The 19533-nt window shown below is 40.0% G+C and overlaps 1 protein-coding gene across 4 annotated transcripts in view; it reads left to right on the top strand.

The window, feature by feature from the left end:
• Positions 1 to 19533, top strand: part of GAREM1 (GRB2 associated regulator of MAPK1 subtype 1) — a 224483-nt gene that overhangs the window by 177402 nt on the left and 27548 nt on the right. For all 4 annotated transcript variants that reach the window (XM_003482054.4, XM_021096217.1, XM_021096218.1 and 1 more), the window contains one exon: positions 15441 to 16613. In XM_003482054.4, coding sequence (XP_003482102.3) covers positions 15441 to 16613 — 1173 coding nt within the window. The remainder of the gene's footprint in view (positions 1 to 15440; positions 16614 to 19533) is intronic.

Raw genomic sequence — 19533 nt, 5'->3', positions numbered from 1 at the left:
CAGCAGAAACAAATCCAACTAGGAACCATGAGGTTGCGGGTTCAATCCCTGGCCTTGCTCAGTGGCTTAAGGATCCGGCATTGCTGTGAGCTGTGGTGTAGGTTGCAGATGCGGCTCGGATCCCGAGTTGCTGTGGCTCTGGCGTAGGCTAGTGGCTACAGCTCCGATTGGACCCCTAGCCTGGGAACCTCCATATGCCTCAAGTGCAGCCCTATAAAGAAAAAAAAGAAAGAAATTCGCCAAATGTCCTATGTGGTATTTTATTTATTTTTTATTATTTATTTATTTATTTATTGCTTTTTATGGCCGCACCCATGGCATATGGAGGTTCCCAGGCTGGGGGTCAAATCTGAGCTACAAATGCTGGCCTACACCACCACCACAGCAATGAGGGATCCGAGCTGCATCTGCAACCTGCACCACAGCTCATGGCAATGCTGAACCGTTAACCCACTGAGTGAGGCCAGGGATTGAACCCTCGACCTCATGGGTCCTAGTCAGATTTGTTTCTGCTGCATCATGATAGGAACTCCCCATATGGTACTTTATAGCGGTTTTTTTTGTTGTTGTTTTTTTGTTTTTTTTCCCCTCCAGTACAAAATCCATTTCTGAGTGACATGTTGCATTTAGTTTCATTTCTCTGTATTTTTCTTAGCAAGGAAAAAAATTTGTTTAATTTTTCTTATTGAGCTATACTCAATTTAAAATACTGTGTTGGAGCTCCCATCGTGGCGCAGTGGTTAATGAATCCAACTAGGAACCATAAGTTTGCGGGTTCGATCCCTGGCCTTGCTGAGTGGGTTAAGGATCCGGCATTGCCGTGAGCTGTGGTGTAGGTTACAGACGCAGCTCGGATCCCGCGTTGCTGTGGCTCTGGCATAGGCTGGCAGCTACAGCTCCTATTAGACCACTAGCCTGGGAACCTCCGTATGCCGCAGGAGCGGCACTAGAAAAAAAAGGCAAAAAGACCAAAAAAAAAAAAAAAAATACTGTGTTAGTTTCAAGTGTACAACAAAGTGATTCATTTATACATACACATGTGTGTGTGTGTATTCTTATTCAGATTCTTTTCTGTTACAAGTTATTATAAGATACTTAGTTCCCTGTGTGATATAGTAGGTCCTTGTTAGTTATTTTATATAGATTTATATGTATGTGTTAACCCAAACTCCTAATTTATCCCTTCTTTCCCTCACTTTTCCCCTTTGGCAACCCCAAGTTTGTTTTCTATGTCTGAGTGTCTCTTTCTGTTTTGTAAATAAATTCATTTGTATTATTTTTTTTAGATTGCACATATAACCTATCTCATATGATATTTGGCTCTGTCTGGCTTACTTAGTATGATAATCTCTAGGTCCATCCATGTTGCTGCAAATGGCATTATTTTATCCTTTTTATGGCTGAGTAATGTTCCATTTATATATGTACCATATATTTATCCATTAATCTGCTGATAGACTTTTAGGTTGTTTCTGTGTTTTGGCTATTGTGAATAATGCTGCTCTTCGGGTACATGTGTCTTTTCAAATTAGAGTTTTCTCTGAATACAAACCCAGGAGTAGGATCGCTGGATCATATGGTACCTCTATTTTTAGTATTTTTAAGGAACTTATATATTATTTTCCATAGTGATTGTACCGATTTACATTCCCACCAGCAGTGTAGAGGGTTCCTTTTTCCCCACACCCTCTCTAGCATTTATTATTTGTAGACTTTTTTTCTTTTTTGCTTTTTAGGGTCACACCCATGGCATATGGAAGTTCCCAGGCTAGGGGTCAAATTAGAGCTTAGCTGCTGGCCTACACCACAGCCACAGTAACGTGGCATCAAAGCCACATCTTCGACCTACACCGTGGCTCAGAGCAACGCCAGATTCCCAACCCGCTGAGTGAGGCTAGGGATCAAACCCTCATCCTCATGGATACTAATCAGATTTGTTTCTGCTGCACCACAACGGGAACTCCCTGGTTGTAGACTTTTTGATGATGGCTGTGCTGACTGGGGTAAGGTGATACCTCATTGTAGTTTTCATTTGCATTTCTCTAATAATTAGCAATGTTGAACATTTTTTCATGTGCTTGCTAGCCATTTGTAGGTCTTCTCTGAAGAAATGTCTGTTTAGATCTTCTGCCCATTTTTTGATTGGGTTGTTGGGGTTTTTTTAATATTGTATAAAGCTGTTTATATATTTTGGAAATTAATACATTGCAAGTATTTTTCCCCATTGTGTAGGTTGTCTTTTCATTTTGTTTAGGGCTCCCTTTGCTGTGCAAAAGCTTTTAAGTTTAATTAGGTGACATTGTTTTTGCTTTTATTTCCATTTACTCTAGGAGACAGATCCAAAAAAATATTGCTGTGATTTATGTTAAAGAGAGTTCTACCTATGTTTTCCACTAGGAGTTTTAGAATATCCAGTCTTACATTCAGATTTTTAATCCATTTTGAGTGTTTTTTTTTAATATAATATTAAGGGTGTTCTAAAATATTTCTTTTACAAGCAGCTGTCCAGTTTTCCCAGGACTGCATGTTGAAGAGATTATCTTTTCTCCATTGTATATTCTTGCCTCCTTTGTCATAGATTATTTGCTCATAAATGTGTGGTTTATTTCTGGCTATCCTGTTTGATCAATCTATTATTTTTTGGGCCATGCCATGTGGAAGTTCCCAGGCCACGGATCAAACCCATGCCAGAGCAACAACTCAGGCCACTACAGTGATAACACCAGATCCTTAATCTATCTATTCTTTATTTCACTTTAATCTGTAATGGTTCTTCAGCCTTTCTTTGTCTTTCATCATGTGGATGCTTTTCAAGTATACACTCCAGATATTTAATAGAATATTTCTCAATTTAGGTTTGTCTGATTTTTCCTCATGATTAGATTCCAGTAATGCTTTTTTTAGGTGGAATGTTACGTAAGTGAGGTCATGAACTCAGGGAATCGCATCCAAGGCACATGGTTGTGCCTCTATTTGGTGAGGTTAAATTTGACCACATGGACAAGATACCTAATTTCTTCACTCTACAGTTACGTTTCCTCCCCTAGCAGTTAATCTACTCCTTAATCAAACATCAAATATCTCTTGTAAATGTAGTATTTATTAATGATTCTAGTGTATAATCTTTACTGTAATAGATGCGAAAGTATAATTTTTCCAGTTCTGCCACTTCTCTACATTTGTCAGCTTCTCCCCCATTTTTTCATTCATCCATTCATTCATTCATCTTTTTGTTAAGAATATGGACTTAGACATTGCTGAATTTATAATTCATTACAGTCTTTGTTTGTTGTGATGCTCGAATTGTCCCAGTGGGGGCTAATTCAGGGTAGCTCCTATGTCCTTTTGACATGAGCCCATCATTTTAAGAGCACTTCTTTGCTTTCTGGCACAACAAAATGTTCCAGGCTCATTTTTATATCTTTCCGGCCCTAGCCCTGGAATCAGTCATTTCTCTCAGAAATCCTTTTAATGGGGAATGATTTGGGCACTAAATATATTTGGTAATAGTGAGAGTCTGTTTCTAGCCCCTTGGAAAAAACAGAACTAAGTTTTGTGTGTGTGTGTGTGTGTGTGTGTGTGTGTGTAGTTTCCAAAAGTTTTGAGTTGATACCAATACCACCAATTCCAGTCCAACCCCATGGAAGTCTTTATTGCTTTTCCCAACTCCGTATTTCTGGCTCCCCTTCCAAAGTAAAAACTCTAGCTCCCAAAATATTGACACATTTTCTCTACAGTGCACATAAAATTGTTCAGAATCACTGTACCTGTACCCCTACAGTGCGCATAAAATTGTTTCAGAATCACTGTACCTGTACCCTGTACCTGTACCCCTATGCAAAACAAATCTATTAAAAATATTGATTTGTCTTTTTTTTCCCCCTACTGGTAATATATAGTCAGTGTTCCAGAATTACTTAGATTATTTCTCTGCCCCATGTGGTTAGTTTATCTGTTTGAAATACAGTTGGATTCATCTGTTTCCAATTGCATTCAGCTTTTTAAAAAAATTTCTCATTGACCTAATTTTATTTTTTGAATATATAGACCATTAGGCTACTTCCTAAAAGTCAAAACTCTATAGCAAGGTATACTCAGAGGTATCACCCTCTCCCACGTCCCTTCCACCAGGCTCCTCCCTCCGCCCACCCAAGTAACCAATTGTATTGTTTTCTGCTTAATTTTTCTTGTTTTTTAAAAATATATTTGTATATTTGTATCAACTTTTCTTCCTTCTTAAACAAAAGGGTAGTAATCATATAAATTTTTATGTGCTTTTTTTTTTTTTTCTTTTCAGCTTTTTTGTTTGTTTGTCCTTTGTCTTTTGTCTTTTCAGGGCCACATCCGTGGCATATGGAGATTCCCAGGCTAGGGGTCGAATCCGAGCTACAAATGCTGGCCTATGCCAGAGCCACAGCAATGCCAGATCTGAGCCACGTCTGCGACCTACACTGCAGCTCTCATGGCAATGCCAGATCCTTAATCCACTGAGCGAGGCCAGGGATCAAACACGCAACCCCATGGTTCCTAGTCGGATATGTCTCCGCTGCACTACAACGAGAACTCCATCCTTTTTTTTTTTTTTAACTTAATATATCCTGGAAGTCATTTCATACCAATTCATTGAGCTAGTCATCTTCCATTCATTTCCACATGGTATCATTTCATGTGTGTACCATAGTCTATTGCGTCAATCTTCGTGTGTGGGCATTTAAATCAGTTCTGATATTTTACAAATGCAAATAAGGGTACAGTGAATAACTTTGTACCATGTGTATTTTCATACTCTTGGAAAAAAATGTCTTCAGGGTAAATTCGTGAAAGTAGGATTGTTAGTGGAGGTAGTTTGGTTAAAAGCTGCCAAATTCTTGGAGTTCCTGTTGGCTTAGTGGTAATGAACCCAACTAGTATGCATGAAGACACAGGTTCTATCCCTGGCCTTGCTCAATGGGTTAAGGATCCGGCATTGCCAAGAGCTGTGGTGTAGATCACAGACTTGGCTCAGACCTGGCTTTGCTGTGATATAGGTTGGCCGCTATAGCTCCAGTTCAGCCCCTAGCATGGGAACTTCCATATGCTGCAGGTGCAGCCCAAAAATAAAATTAAAAAAAAAAAGTTAGCAAATTCTCTGCCACTGGGCTTCTACTATTTTGCATTTCCACCAGCTGTGAACAAAAGTGCCTATTTCCCTATAGCTTTACCAACTGAATGCAGTGTTAGGCTTTTGGATATCAATGTTCAAGGTGAGAAATGGTATTTCAGTGTAATTGTAGTTTACATTTCTCTTGTTAGAAGTTGAATATCTTTGCTAATATGTATCTTTTCAGTGGATTGATTTTTCTGTTTTTCTGGAGGGTTCTTGGGCATTTTTTTTAAGCTGCTTATGTAGTGGAGATATTAGCTCTTATAAGATATACAATGGAAATATTTTCTTTTTTTTACTTTATTTTTTTTATTACTCAAATGAATTTATCACATCTGTAGTTGTATAATGATCACAACAATCTGATTTCACAGGATTTCCATCCCACAGCCCAAGCACATCCCCCCACCCCCCAAACTGTCTCCTCCAGAAACCATAAGTTTTTCAATGTCTGTGAGTCAGCATCTGTTCTGCAAAGAAGTTCCGTCTGTCCTTTTTTCAGATTCCATGTGTCCATGAAAGCATTTGATGTTGGTGTCTCATTGTATGGCTGACTTCACTTAGCATGATAATTTCTAGGTCCATCCATGTTGCAAAAAATGCTGGTGTTTTGTTCTTTTTAATGGCTGAGTAATATTCCATTGTATATATATACCACATCTTCTTGATCCACTCCTCTGTCGATGGGCATTTAGGTTGTTTCCATGTCTTGGCTATTGTAAATAGTGCTGCAATGAACATCAGAGTATATGTGTCTTTGCCAGTAATGGTTTTGTCTGGATGGATGCCCAGGAGTGGGATTGCTGGATCAAATGGTAGTTCTGTGTTTAGTTTTCTGAGGAATCTCCATATCACTTTCCACAGCGGTTGCACCAATTTGCAATCCCACCAACAGTGTCACAGGGTTCCTTTTTCTCTACACCCTCTCCAGCACTTCTTGTTTGTAGACTTTTGGATGATGGCCATTCTGGCTGGTGTAAGGTGGTACCTCGTCGTGGTTTTGATTTGCATCTCTCTAATAATGAGTGATGTTGAACATCTTTTCATGTGTTTCTCGGTCATCTGTATGTCTTCTTTGGAGAAGTGTCTGTTTAGATCTTCTGCCCATTTTTTGATGGGGTTGTTTTTTTGGCATGGAGCTGTAGAAGTTGTTCATAAATTTTGGAGATGAATCCCTTGTCAGTCGATGCACTTGCAAAGATTTTCTCCCATTCTGTGGGTTGTCTTTTCTCTTTGTTTAGAGTTTCCTTTGCTGTGCAGAAATTTTGAAGTTTGATTAGGTCCCATTTGTTTATTTTTGTTTTTGTTGTCAATACTCTAAGAGGTGGATCTGAGAAGATGTTGCTGTCATTTATGTCAGAGAGTGTCTAGCCTGTTTTCCTCTAAGAGTTTTATAGTGTCTGGTCTTATATCTAGGTCTTTAATCCATCTGGAGTTGATTTTTGTGTATGGTGTTAGGGAGTGTTGTAGTCTCATTCTTTTCCATGTGTCTGTCCAGTTTTTTCAGCACCACTTATTTAACAAGCTGTCCTTTTTCCATTTATATCCTTGCCTCCTTTGTCATAGATGAGCTGGCTGTAGGTGCATGGGTTTAATTCTGGGCTTTCGATCCTTTTCCACTGATCTCTATTTCTGTCTTTGTGCCAGTAGCATACGGTTTTGATGATTGTTTCTTTGTGGTATAGTCTGAAGTCAGGGAGCTTGACTCCTTCAGCTCCATTTTTCTTTTTCAGGATGTCTTTGGCTATTCTGGGTCTTTTGTGCTTCCAAACAAACTTTAAAATGTTTTGTTTGAGTTCTGTGAAAAATGTCCTTGGTAGTTGGATAGGGATTGCATTGAATCTGTAGATTGCCTTGGGTATTATAGTCATTTTGATAATATTAACTCTTCCAATCCATGAGCATGGTATATCTTTCCATCTATTTGTGTCATCTTTGATTTCTTTCATCAGTGGCTTATAGTTTTCAGAGTACAGGTCTTTTGTCTCTTGGGTAGGTTTACTCCTAGGTATTTTATTCTTTTGGATGCGATGGTAAATGGGATTGCTTCCCTAATTTCTTTTTCTGCTCTTTCATTGTTAGTGTATAGAAATGCTGTCGATTTCTGTGTATTGATTTTGTATCCTGCGACTTTGCCAAATTCGTGGATGAGCTCTAACAGTTTTCTGGTTGAGTCTTTAGGATTCTCTAGGTATAGTATCATGTCATCTGCAAATAGTGATAGTTTTACTTCTTTCTTTCCAATTTGGATTCCTTTTATTTCTTTTACTTCTCTGATTGCTGTGGCTAGGACTTCCAAAACTATGTTGAAGAGTAGTGGCGAGAGCAGTCATCCTTGTCTTGTTCCTAATCTCAGCAGGAATTCTTTCAGCTTTTCACCATTGAGAATGATGTTTGCTTTGGGTTTGTCATATATGGCCTTTATCATGTTGAGGTAGGTTCCCTCTCTGCCCACTTCCTGAAGGGTTTTTATCAGAAATGGGTGTTGGATTTTGTCAAAGACTTTTTCTGCATCTATTGAGAGGATCATATGGTTTTTATTCTTCAGTTTGTTAATGTGGTGTATCACACTGATGGATTTGCGGATATTGAAGAATCCTTGCATCCCTGGGATAAATCCCACTTGATCATGATGTACAATCCTTTTAATGTATTGTTGGATGCGGTTTGCTAGTATTTTGTTGAGGATTTTTGCATCAATATTCATCAGTGAAATTGGCCTGTAATTTTCTTTTTTTGTTTGTGTTATCTTTGTCTGGTGTTGGTTTCAGGGCGATGGTGGCCTCATAGAATGAGTTTGGGAGTATCCCTTCCTCTGCAATTTTTTGAAATAGTTTCAGAAGGATAGGTGTTAGCTCTTCTCTAAATGATTGGTAGAATTCGCCTGTGAAGCCATTTCGTCCTGGACTTTTGTTTGCTGGAAGTTTTTAAATCACAGTTTTAATTTCAGTTCTTGTGATTGGTCCATTCATCTTTTCTCTTTCATCTTGGTTTAGTCTTGGAAGATGGTACTTTTCTAAGAATTTGTCCATTTCTTCTAGGTTTTCCGTTTTATTGGCATATAGTTGCATACAGTAGTCTCTTATGATCCTTTTTATTTCTGTGATGTCTGTTGTTACTTCTCCTTTTTCATTTCTAATTTTATTGATTTGAGTCCTCTCTCTTTTTTGCTTGATAAGTCTGGCTAGGGGTTTATCAATTTTGTTATCTTCTCAAAGAACCAGCTTTTCGTTTCATTGATCTTTTCTGTGGTTTTCTTTGTTTCTAATTCATTGATTTCTGCTCTGATCTTTATGATTTCTTTCCTTCTACTCACTTTAGGTCTTGTCAGTTCTTTTCTCTTGAGCTGCTTTAGATGTAAAGTTAGCTTGTTTATTTGAGCTTTTCCTTGTTTCCTGAGGTGGGCTTGTATTGCTCTAAACTTTCCTCTTAGAAAGGCTTTTGCTGCATCCCATAGGTTTTGGAGTGTCGTATCTTCATTGTCATTTGCTGCTAGGTATTTTTTTAATTTCCTCTTTGACTTCTTCAGTGATCCATTGGTTGTTTAGTAGCATGTTGTTGAGTCTCCACATGTTTGTGTTTTTTGCATTTTTTTTTTCTTGTTGATTTCCATTCATATAGCATTGTGGTCGGAAAAGATGCTTGATATGATTTCAATTTTCTTAAAGTTACCAAGGTTGGATTTGTAGCCCAGAATATGATCAATCTTAGAGAATGTTCCATGTGCACTTGAGAAGAATGTGTATTCTGTTGCTTTTGGATGGAATGTCTTGCAAATATCTATTAAGTCCATTTGGTCTAATGCTTCATTCAGGTCCTGTGTTTCCTTACTGATTTTCTGTCTGGTTGATCTGTCCATTGCTGTAAGTGGGGTGTTAAAGTCCCCCACTATTGTTATGTTATTGTCAATTTGTCCTTTTAAGGTTGTTAGCAGTTGCCTTCTATATTGTGGTGAACCTATGTTGGGTGCGTGAATATTTAAAATTGTTACATCTTCTTCTTGGATTGATCCTTTGATCATTATGTAATGTCCTCCCTTGTCCCTTAAAATATTCTTCATTTTAAAGTCTATTTTGTCTGATATGAGTATTGCTACTCCAGCTTTCTTTTGATCCCCATTTGCGTGAAATATTTTCTTCCGTCCTCTCACTTTCAATTTGTATGTGTCCCTAGAAGTGAAGTGGGTCTCTTGAAGACAGCATATATATGGGTCTTGTTTTTGCATCCATTCAGCCAGTCTATGTCTTTTGGTTGAGGCGTTTAGTCCATTAACATTTAAGGTAATTATTGCTATGTATGTTCTTATTGCCATTTTATTAATTGCTTTGGATTTGCTTTTGCTGCTCTTTTTTCTTTCCTTCTTCTCTAGTTCTTTTCTGCCTATAGAAGTTCCTTTAGTATTTGTTGTAAGTCTGGTTTAGTGTTGCTGAATTCTCTCAGCTTTTGCTTATCTGTGAAGGTTTTGATTTCTCCTTCAAATCTGAAGGAGAGCCTTGCTGGGTAGAGTAATCTTGGTTGGAGGTTTTTTCCTTTCATCACGTTGAGTATATCATGACACTCCCTTCTGGCCTGCAGAGTTTCTGTTGAAAAATCTACCGATAACCTTATGGGGGTTCCCTTGTATGTTATTTGTTTCTTTTCCCTAGCTGCTTTCAAGATTTTCTCTTTGTCTTTAATTTTGGTCAGTTTGATTAATATGTGTCTCAGGGTGTTCCTCCTTGGGTTTATTTTATATGGTATTCGTTGTGCTTCCTGGATTTGAGTGAGTGGTTCCTTTCCCATGTTAGGGAAGTTTTCGGCAATTATCTCTTAGAATGTTTTTTCTGTCTCCTTCTCTCTCTCTTCTCCTTCTGGCACCCCTATAATATGGATGTTGGTTCGTTTCACATTGTCCCAGAGTTCTCTGAGACTCTCTTCATTTCTTTTCAGTCTTTTTTCTCTTTTCTGTTCTGCATCCGTAATTTCCACTAATCTGTCCTTCACCTTGCTTATTCGTTTTTCTGCCGCCTGTATTCTGCTGTTAGCTGCTTCTAGTGACTTTTTTATGTCAGTTATTGTCTTTTGCATCTCTTCTTGTATAAGTTTTGTATCTTGTATCTCTTTCATCAGTGTTTCCTGTAAGTTATCCATCTTTGCCTCCAGTTTATTTCCAATGTCTTGCATTATCTTCAGCATCAACAGTCTAAAGTCTTTTTCTTGGAGGCTGAGAATCTCCTCACTTAGCTGATTTTCTGGGGTTTTTCCTTTCTCCCTCATCTGAGTTATAGTTCTCTGTCTTTTCATTTTTATAGGTTTTTGGTGTGGTGACCTTTTTACAGATAATAGAGTTGTAGCCTCTCTTACTTCTGATGTCTGCCTCCCTGTGGCTGAAGTCAGTATGGGGAGCTTGCTGTAGGCTTCCTGATGGGAGGGGCTGATGCCTGCCCACTGGTAGGTGGAGCTGATTCTAATCCCTCTGGTGGGTGTGGCTTAGTCTCTGGATGGGATTAGAGGCAGCTGTGTGCCTTAGGGGTCTTTAGGTAGCCTATTTACTGAGGGGTGGGGCTGTGATCCCACCTGGGATGTTGTTTGCCCTGGGGTTTCTCAGCAGCTGAATGATGGGTGGGGCCAGATTTTCCCAAAATAGCCACCTCCAGAGAAAGGCAGCTGCTGAATTTTCCCCATAGCTTTGCTTTCAGTGTCCTTCCCTCACAACAAGCCATGTTCACCCCTGTTTTCCCAGGATGTCCTCCAAGTACTGCAGTCAGGTTTGACTCAGATTCCCATGGAGACTTTGCTTTGCCCTGGGATCCAGTGCACATGAAAGTCTGTGTACGCCTTTTAAGAGTGGGGTCTCTATTTTCCCCAGTCCCGTGGAGCTCCTGCACACAAGCCCCACTGGCCTTCAATGCCAGATGCTCCGGGGCTCTTTCTCCCCATGCCAGATTCCCACACGTGAGAGTTTGATATGGGGCTCAGAACTCTCACTTCTGTAGGTGAGTCTCTGTGAACCAGTTAGTTTCCAGTTGGTGGAGCTTCCCACCCAGGAGGTATGGGGTTTTTTTATATCGTGAAATCGCCCCTCCTACCTCTTGATGTGTCCTCCTCTTTTTCTTTTGGAGTAGGGTATCTTTTTTAAGGTTTCCAGTCCATTTGGGTGAAGAGTGCTCAGTCTTTAGTTGTGAATTTTGTTGTTTTTAGGAGAGAAGTTGAGCTCCAGTCCTTCTATTCCGCCATCTTAATCTCCTCCTCCTACAATGGAAATATTTTCTGTCAGTCTGTTACTGACTTTGTTTCTAACCACCCCAAAAACTTGATGAGTCAGAATAACCAAAAGCTTTTTGTATGGTATGGTAAATGTATAGAAATTAAAATGTATTGTAAATGTATAGAAATTAAAACAATATTGTTGTGATGGAAAAATAGGCAGAAAGTCCATTAGGATAAATGGCCCCTAAGTAGATACTAATGCATGTAAACATTTGGGTGTATGAGTTTTATAAATTTAGTATATGATAAAAGTGGCACTTCAAAGTGGTGATGAAAGGGATGGTTATTTGGAAATGTATTGGACAGTCAGTTAACTGTTACAGTTAGACCCCTACCTTAAATAATTCACCAAAGACATTTTAGTTAAATAGTATTTTTTTATTTAAAATGATTTTTATTTTTTCCATTGTAGCTGGTTTCCAGGGTTATGTCAATTCTCTACTGTACAGCAAGGTGACTCAGTCACATGTACATATATACATTCTTTTTCTCACATAATCCTCCAGTTAAAATAAGTATTTGATAAATGAAACCATCAAAGTACTAGAAGAAAATAGCATTTTTCAGCCTCAGCACTGGTGAAAATTGGACTGGATGATACTTTGCTGAGGGGCTGTCCTGTGCCTTGTAGCATGTTGAGCACCATCCTTTGTCTCCACCCAGTAGGTGTAAGTAGCCCTCTCCCAGTCCTGGCAATCAAAAATGTCTCAAGATGCTGTCAAATGTCCTCTGGGGGTGGGGGGTGGGGCAGAATCACTCCTGGTTCAGAACGTTGATCTGCATCATCTCAACCAGTGGAAGCCTAACACCCAAAAATGAAATCACAGAGGAAATTTTTGAAAATGTTTGCTACGTAGAAAAAAACTGCAATACTTAAAGAAGTTGAGCAATAAATTGAGAAATATATAGCATCAATGACATTCACATTGCATAAAAAGTAATAAGATGACCATCACTCTCAGTTTGTACCTTAACGGTATATCTTGGGGATGGATCGCCCATCCTTCTTACAGCTTGCTCTATACTCTGTGTACAGGAGGGCTGTTAACCTTTTGTCTATGAGACAAGTTATACCTTCCTCCTTAATGTATCATTTGTCATTTTTACTTACTTCTGATGAGTTCTTTACATGTGAAGATTTTTATTTTTATCTAGTTAAATATTAGCAGTCTTTTCCCTATCCCTTTGGGGTGAGTATAAGTAATAAGATTATCTATCAATTTGTAGGTCTAGAGGAAAGAACTCCTTGTTTTCTTCTATTATTTAAATGAGATCTCTCTCTTTATGTTTCCACTTAAGTTTCTGATTTACTTGGGATTAATCCTGATGTACTTTGTGCAAAACAGATATATATTATTCCTTTCCCATGTGGCTATCTGGTTATATCAATACCACTTATTAAAAGTTTGTTTCCGGAGTTCCTGTAGTGGGTCAGCAGTTAGCGAACCCAGCTAGCATCCATGAGGACATGGATTCAATCTCTGGCCTCGCTCAGTGTGTTAAGGATCTGGCGTTGCCATGAGCTGTGGTGTAGGTCACAGACATGGCTCGGATCCTGAATTGCTGTGGCTCTGGTGGCTACAGCTCAAAGCAGTGATGAAAAGGATGGTTATTTGGAAATGTATTGGACAGTGGCTACAGCTCTGATTGGACTCCTAGCCTGGGAACCTCCATGTGCCGCAAGTGCGGCCCTGAAAGACAAAGAGACCAAAAAAAAAAGTCTGTTTCTCCCCACTCCTAAAAAAAAAATAAGATGACCATTGCAATAGAAAAATGGGCTGAAGGACACAAGCAGACAATTCACAAAGGAAAAAATCTAAATAGCCTTGATAAGTAAATATCAGAAAATATTCACAATACTAATATTCAGATATGTTCAACATAAAACATAAATAAATGCAGGATGCATGCTTTTCCTTTAATATTGGTAAACATTATTCGGCATGGGTATAGGGAAACAGTTTTATAAAGTAGAAATATGAATAAGTATAACATTGATGAAGTGCAATGGGCAAATTCATATTAGACCTTTCAAATATATACATGGCTTTGTCCATGCAATTCTGCTTCTGGGACTTTACCTAAGGAAATAATTAAAACATTTTTAAAAAGTTTATTGCAGTACTATTCATAATTGCTAAAAATTGAGAAATCTCATCTGTCTAACAATAAGGAACTGGATCAAATAAAGGCATGTCCATATATAATGAAATACATTAAGTCAGTGTTACAATTGATGTAGTATGTACACAGGAAAATGGATAAATTATAGTGAGAATCTCAGAACTAAAGTTGCATGTGTTTATATATCTCTGAGACAGATTGATACACATTTCTATTTTTCTTTGTTAATAGGTTCTCTTCAGTGGTCAGATTATATAGAATTTGTTCATTTTTATATCTGTATTTTCTAATATTTCTTCTAGTGATTGTGAGTAGTTTATATAATAAAAGAATGGAGAGAAATAAGACTTTTTTTAGGAGGAAAGGGGATTTTTTAGGATTTTCTTTTTCTCTTTTCTTTTTACAGCCACACCTGCATCATATGGAAGTTCCCAGGCTAGAGTCGAATCAGAGCTGCAGCTGAGGCCTATGCCACAGCTTGCAGCAACGCCAGGTCCTTAATCCACTAATCAAACCAGAGATTGAACCCACATCCTTACAGAGACAACGCCAGTCCTTAACCCTCTGAGCCACAGCAGGAACTCTGAAATAAGGCATTTTTAAATTCTTTGTCCCAATTCAAATTTTAGAAAATTTAATAAAATTACTAAAATTTTAAAAGGAAAAAGACTAGTAGAATTGTATTAGTTTAAAAAAGGAATTTTTGGAGTTCCTGTCATGGCGCAGCAGAAACAAATCCAACTAGGAACCATGAGGTTGCAGGTTTGATTCCTGGCCTCTCTCAGTGTGTTAAGGATCCGGCGTTGCCGTGAGCTGTGGTGTAGGTTGCAGACGCAGCTCAGATCAGGCCTTGCTGTGGCTGTGGTGTAGGCCGGCGGCTACGGCTCTGATCGGACCTCTAGCCTGGGAACCTCCATATGCTGTGGGTGTAGACCTAAAAAGACAAAAAAAAAAAAAAAAAAAAAAAAAAAAAAGGAATTTTCTACAGTAGTAGTCATTTAAATCTTTTTAAATTTATTAGAGAACAGTTGATTTCCCCAGTGTTGTATTAGTTTCAGCGTACAGTGAATCAGTCATACCTATAAATATATCCATTCTTTTTTCCAATTAGGTTATTGCAAACTGTTGAGTAGATTTTCCTATGCTATAAAGTAGGTTCTTGTTAATCATCTATTTTATACAATATTGTGTATAAGTTATTCCCATCCTCCTAGTTCTTCCCTCTCCCCAATGGTTTTACCTATGGTAACCATGTGAAAGCATCTTTATATCTGGAAAAGATACAATGATAATATTAATGTCTCCAAAATAATTATCCATATGGTAGAATACACAGGGGAAAAAAAAACTGGAAGGATGTTTATCAAACCTTTAACTGGAGCTATCTGTGCATCAGGCTGATGTGTGTTATTTTCTTTGTGTTTTCCTTCTGTAATTCCCAAAATGTTACTAATGGGTACAGGGTGCCTTTTTCCTCAGGGGAAAAAAAGGTGTTTTTAAAAGTCTAAACTAAGATCATCTTGTTACTCTTAACCACATAAATATTATAGAAGAAATGGAATGGATAAAGTCAGTGTTCCCGTCGTGGCTCAGTGGTTAACGAATCTGACTAGGAACCATGAAGTTGCCAGTTCAGTCCCTGCCCTTGCTCAGTGGGTTAAGGATCCAGCATTGCCATGAGCTGTGGTGTAGGTCGAGACACGGCTCGGATCCCACGTTGCTGTGGCTCTGGCGTAGGCCGGTGGCTACAGCTCCAATTAGACCCCTAGCCTGAGAATCTCCATAGGCCACAGGTGTGGCCATTGAAAAGACAAAAAAAAAAATAGCATTTTCCTTTGTGTATGCACATGTGTGTGTCTTACTAACAAGTTCTCTACTTCTCTGAGTGAATAAAGTCCCTAAAATTTGATTTATCCTCTCGTAGGTTGCTTCCGGTGAATGCAATGAAGACACCGAAGTTTACAACATTACCCTGTGTACAGGGGATGAACTCACTCTCATGGGCCAGGCAGAAATCCTTTATGCAAAGACTTTCAAGGAGAAGTCTCGACTCAACACCATCTTCAAAAAGATTGGGAAGCTCAATTCCATCAGCAAGCTGGGAAAAGGCAAAATGCCTTGCCTGATTTGCATGAACCACCGGACCAATGAGAGCATCAGCCTCCCATTCCAGTGCAAGGGCAGGTTTAGCACCCGAAGCCCCCTGGAACTGCAGATGCAGGAGGGCGAGCACACCATCCGCAACATTGTGGAGAAAACCAGGCTTCCTGTGAATGTGACCGTGCCCAGCCCCCCACCCAGGAACCCTTATGACCTCCACTTCATCCGTGAGGGACACCGCTACAAGTTTGTGAACATCCAGACCAAGACAGTGGTGGTTTGCTGTGTGCTGCGGAACAACAAGATCCTCCCCATGCACTTCCCCTTGCACTTGACTGTCCCCAAGTTTAGCCTCCCTGAACACCTGGTGAAGGGGGAAGAATGGCCTGAAACCTTGGTCCATCACTGGCTGGGTATCTGCCAAGAACAGTTCGACATCGATGAGTATTCACGGGCTGTCCGAGATGTGAAAACCGACTGGAACGAAGACTGTAAGAGCCCCAAGAAGGGCCGATGCACTGGCCACAACCACGTGCCCAATTCCCTTAGCTATGCGCGTGATGAGCTCACCCAGTCCTTCCACCGGCTCTCTGTCTGTGTGTATGGCAACAATCTCCATGGCAACAGCGAGGTGAACCTGCACGGTTGCAGGGACCTGGGGGGAGAGTGGGCTCCCTTTCCTCATGATATTCTGCCCTATCAGGACTCGGGTGACAGTGGGAGTGACTACCTTTTCCCAGAAGCTAGTGAAGAATCAGTGGGCGTCCCGGGGAAGTCAGAACTTCCATATGAAGAGCTGTGGCTGGAGGAAGGCAAGCCCAGCCATCAACCTCTCACTCGCTCCCTGAGTGAGAAGAGCAGATGTGATCAGTTTCGAGGTTATGTCCGGTCCAAATGTGCAGCTTCTCCCCTTCCTGGCCCCGGAACCCTGGGAGCAGCAATGAAGTCTTCAGAGATCACCCTACCTCCACCTCCAGTGCCTCCCAAATCAGAAGCCGTAAGTCCTTTCTGTTCCTGAGAGATGTCCCAGTCCTTTGTCTCTCCCTAGTCATCTGCTAATTTGTTTTGTTTCTTAAAGAAAGGAAAACTCCTCAGTGGAGGAGTGAGCAAATTTGCTTAATTTGGAGTGAGCTAGAAATATTTGCTGGATTTTTACCAGATTTACTCTATGTTTGATGAGAAACTCTTGGAGAGTTTTTATTAGGAGGGGTTTAAACATTCTGCCTAGAGAATGGATAATAGAGAGGAGAGAAGAAGAAGGCTGAGACCAGAGAAGAAGTATGAACATAGTAACAGGTATGAAATAATGATGCCCTGAGCCACAGCAGTTGGTAGTGGTGGATGGAAGTGTAAGTAAGCTGCTTCAGAACATGTTTCAGAGGTGGAACCAATGGTATTTACTGATAAATTGGATGTGGGTAGTGAAGGAAAGAGAAATCCAGAGAAGCTCTTAGATTTGTAGCCTGAGCAGCAGAGTGGATATTCGTGCTACTTACACTGATGGGGACTGAAAGAGGAGTAGATTTTTTTGGGAGGAGAGACATCAGCATCCCTGGTAACTCTCTCCTGTGCCCTCAAAGTTACATTGAGATCAAAGCATAGCGGGTGTGCTCACATACACACACACACCCCCCCCAGACCAGAGCCAGGTGCCAGCATGGTGCATCTTACCACCTGAAAAATAACTCATTCAGAGCTTGAGGAGGCTTCTATCAAATTTTAATGTAAAAGGTTATACAGAACCGGAGAAAGGGCCCTCTATTTTGACCACATTCTTTGTTGGACAGGCACACTCTGTCTCATGGCTCATTTTTGATCATGGGATTTCATTACCTCTGATGGGAGAAAGCACTCAAGGCATAGGGTGTAATTCTATTCATTTATTTCACAGTATCTATTGCAGTGGTTTCCTTTTTTTTCTATCTCTAGCAGAATCCTTTAAAAAAAAAAAAAGCTTATATGAATCACAATAAATAGAAGAATTATAATCACAACTCATCTGACTAAAGCATAGATTGGTCTCCCCATGGCCCTATCCACTCTGCCCCCATGCTGTGGTCTCAAGACCACCGTGTGGTCTCTGGAACCACAGGGGCTGCGCAGAGCCTCATTTCAAAACCATGGAGTTACTGGGCCAGATGCTAGAAAAATCACCATCAGTAACCCTTGAAAGAGTGGCTCTGGACTCTAGTACCTTTCTGTCATATAGCGAACATAACAGATGGGAAGACATAACATAACCTACTATAGAGGTTAAAATGTGGGAGGTATATGTAGGTCATGTTTGGAGATTTGAGAAGAGAAAGAAACTTCTAGTTGGGTGATGAACAAGAGAAGCCATCATGGAGAGATCATGACATTTCAAATGAGCTGAAGGCGTATTCATGAGTGGGAAGAGCAGAGAGATAGGAAAGAAGGGCATTCCAGAAAGAATGACATAAGCAAAGCAAAGGCTGGGGCAGATGAGGGAAATTGCAGATTTCCGTAGGACCAGTGGAATAGTGCTGAATAGGGGGTGTGAAGGGCAGTGGTGGCTGCAAGGCTGGAACCAAGTCATGGACAGCCCTGGACATTGGGCAGCACTTAGTGCTGGGTGTAATGCTAGCTGTCCACTTAGGGCCCCTCATTGTGCAAAGCTTTCCTGAGAGAAGACCCACCTTCAGCTGTTTGTTCCAAGACATAAAACCTCCCCCAGAAATTGCAGGTCTGGACTTTTCCCTGCTCCTTATGGGATCTTCTAGGGTCATTAAGACAATGGCCCAGAGATCCCTGTACCCAGGAGGAGTTATGAGTTATTTGGGGAAAGTCTTGGTGGAGTCAGAGCCCTTGGTTCTTCTATTCATGTTAGATGATGTTCAAAAAAAAAAAAAAAAAACAGGTAGGCGTTTCCCATCGTGTGCAGCAGAAACAAATCTGGCTAGGAACCATGAGGTTTCGGGTTCAATCCCTGGCCTTGCTCAGTGGGTTAAGGATCTGGCATTGCCGTGAGCTGTGGTGTAGGTTGCAAGCACGGCTCAGATCTGGTGTTGCTGTGGCTCTGGCATAGGCTGGCAGCAACAGCTCCAATTAGACCCCTACCCTGGGAACTTCCATATGCTGTGGGTCTGGGCCTAAAAGGACAAAAGACAAAAAATAAAAAAGGTAAAAGGACACTCCTTACAAGTATTTTAGGCAGTTTTAGGGATGTCTTAACTCAGCCATGTATTTGATATGACTTGAAGCTTGGGGTCCTAATTTTCATTCAATAGGAATGTGACCACATGAGCTTTTCCTGTAGAACTTTGGTCTCACCTGACACATAGTAGGGATTCCTGTTTGTTGACTGTTTAATTCATCTTAGATGGCCACAGCCAGAGTCATTTATGTTACCAAGACCTGAGGTAGGAAACTAGCAATGCTTGTTTTCACTGTGGTTAATGAAAAATGAGTAAGAACATAAATATTAAGAGGCTCTATCTTGACCTTTGGTACTGAAAGAAAAATGTTAAGAGTTAAATTTGTACTAAAAGCAAATCTCACAGCAGAAGAAAGGTTTTGGCCTCCAATCTGAGCTATAATTCTTAAGATGTAAGAAAACCTTTTCAGAGCATGTTCAGTTTTATAGAATGCTCTAATCATAAAGATTCCTTATAAAACACCTGAAATTACTGAGTTTACTTTTTCTACAAATTAGGCAATTCAAATGAAATCATATTTCTTATTGGTTCTATGACCATGAAATGAATTTCCCATTCTTAGGATGTGCATGGGATCCAGGGAACGTCGTAATTGTTAGATGGGGCTTCAGCTTGTAGTTTTCAAGAGAGAACTTTAAAGGGCATAAATTCAAGTGCTCCCACAAAATTAAATAAAATTTCTTTGGATAGTGACACTGGGGCAGGTCCTGGGAGAGTGACAGGCTATATTTCTCACAGCGA

Source organism: Sus scrofa, chromosome 6, assembly GCF_000003025.6.
Source record: "Sus scrofa isolate TJ Tabasco breed Duroc chromosome 6, Sscrofa11.1, whole genome shotgun sequence".
In the NCBI taxonomy this organism is placed as follows: domain Eukaryota; kingdom Metazoa; phylum Chordata; class Mammalia; order Artiodactyla; family Suidae; genus Sus; species Sus scrofa.
This window is presented reverse-complemented; position numbering and strand designations above follow the sequence as displayed.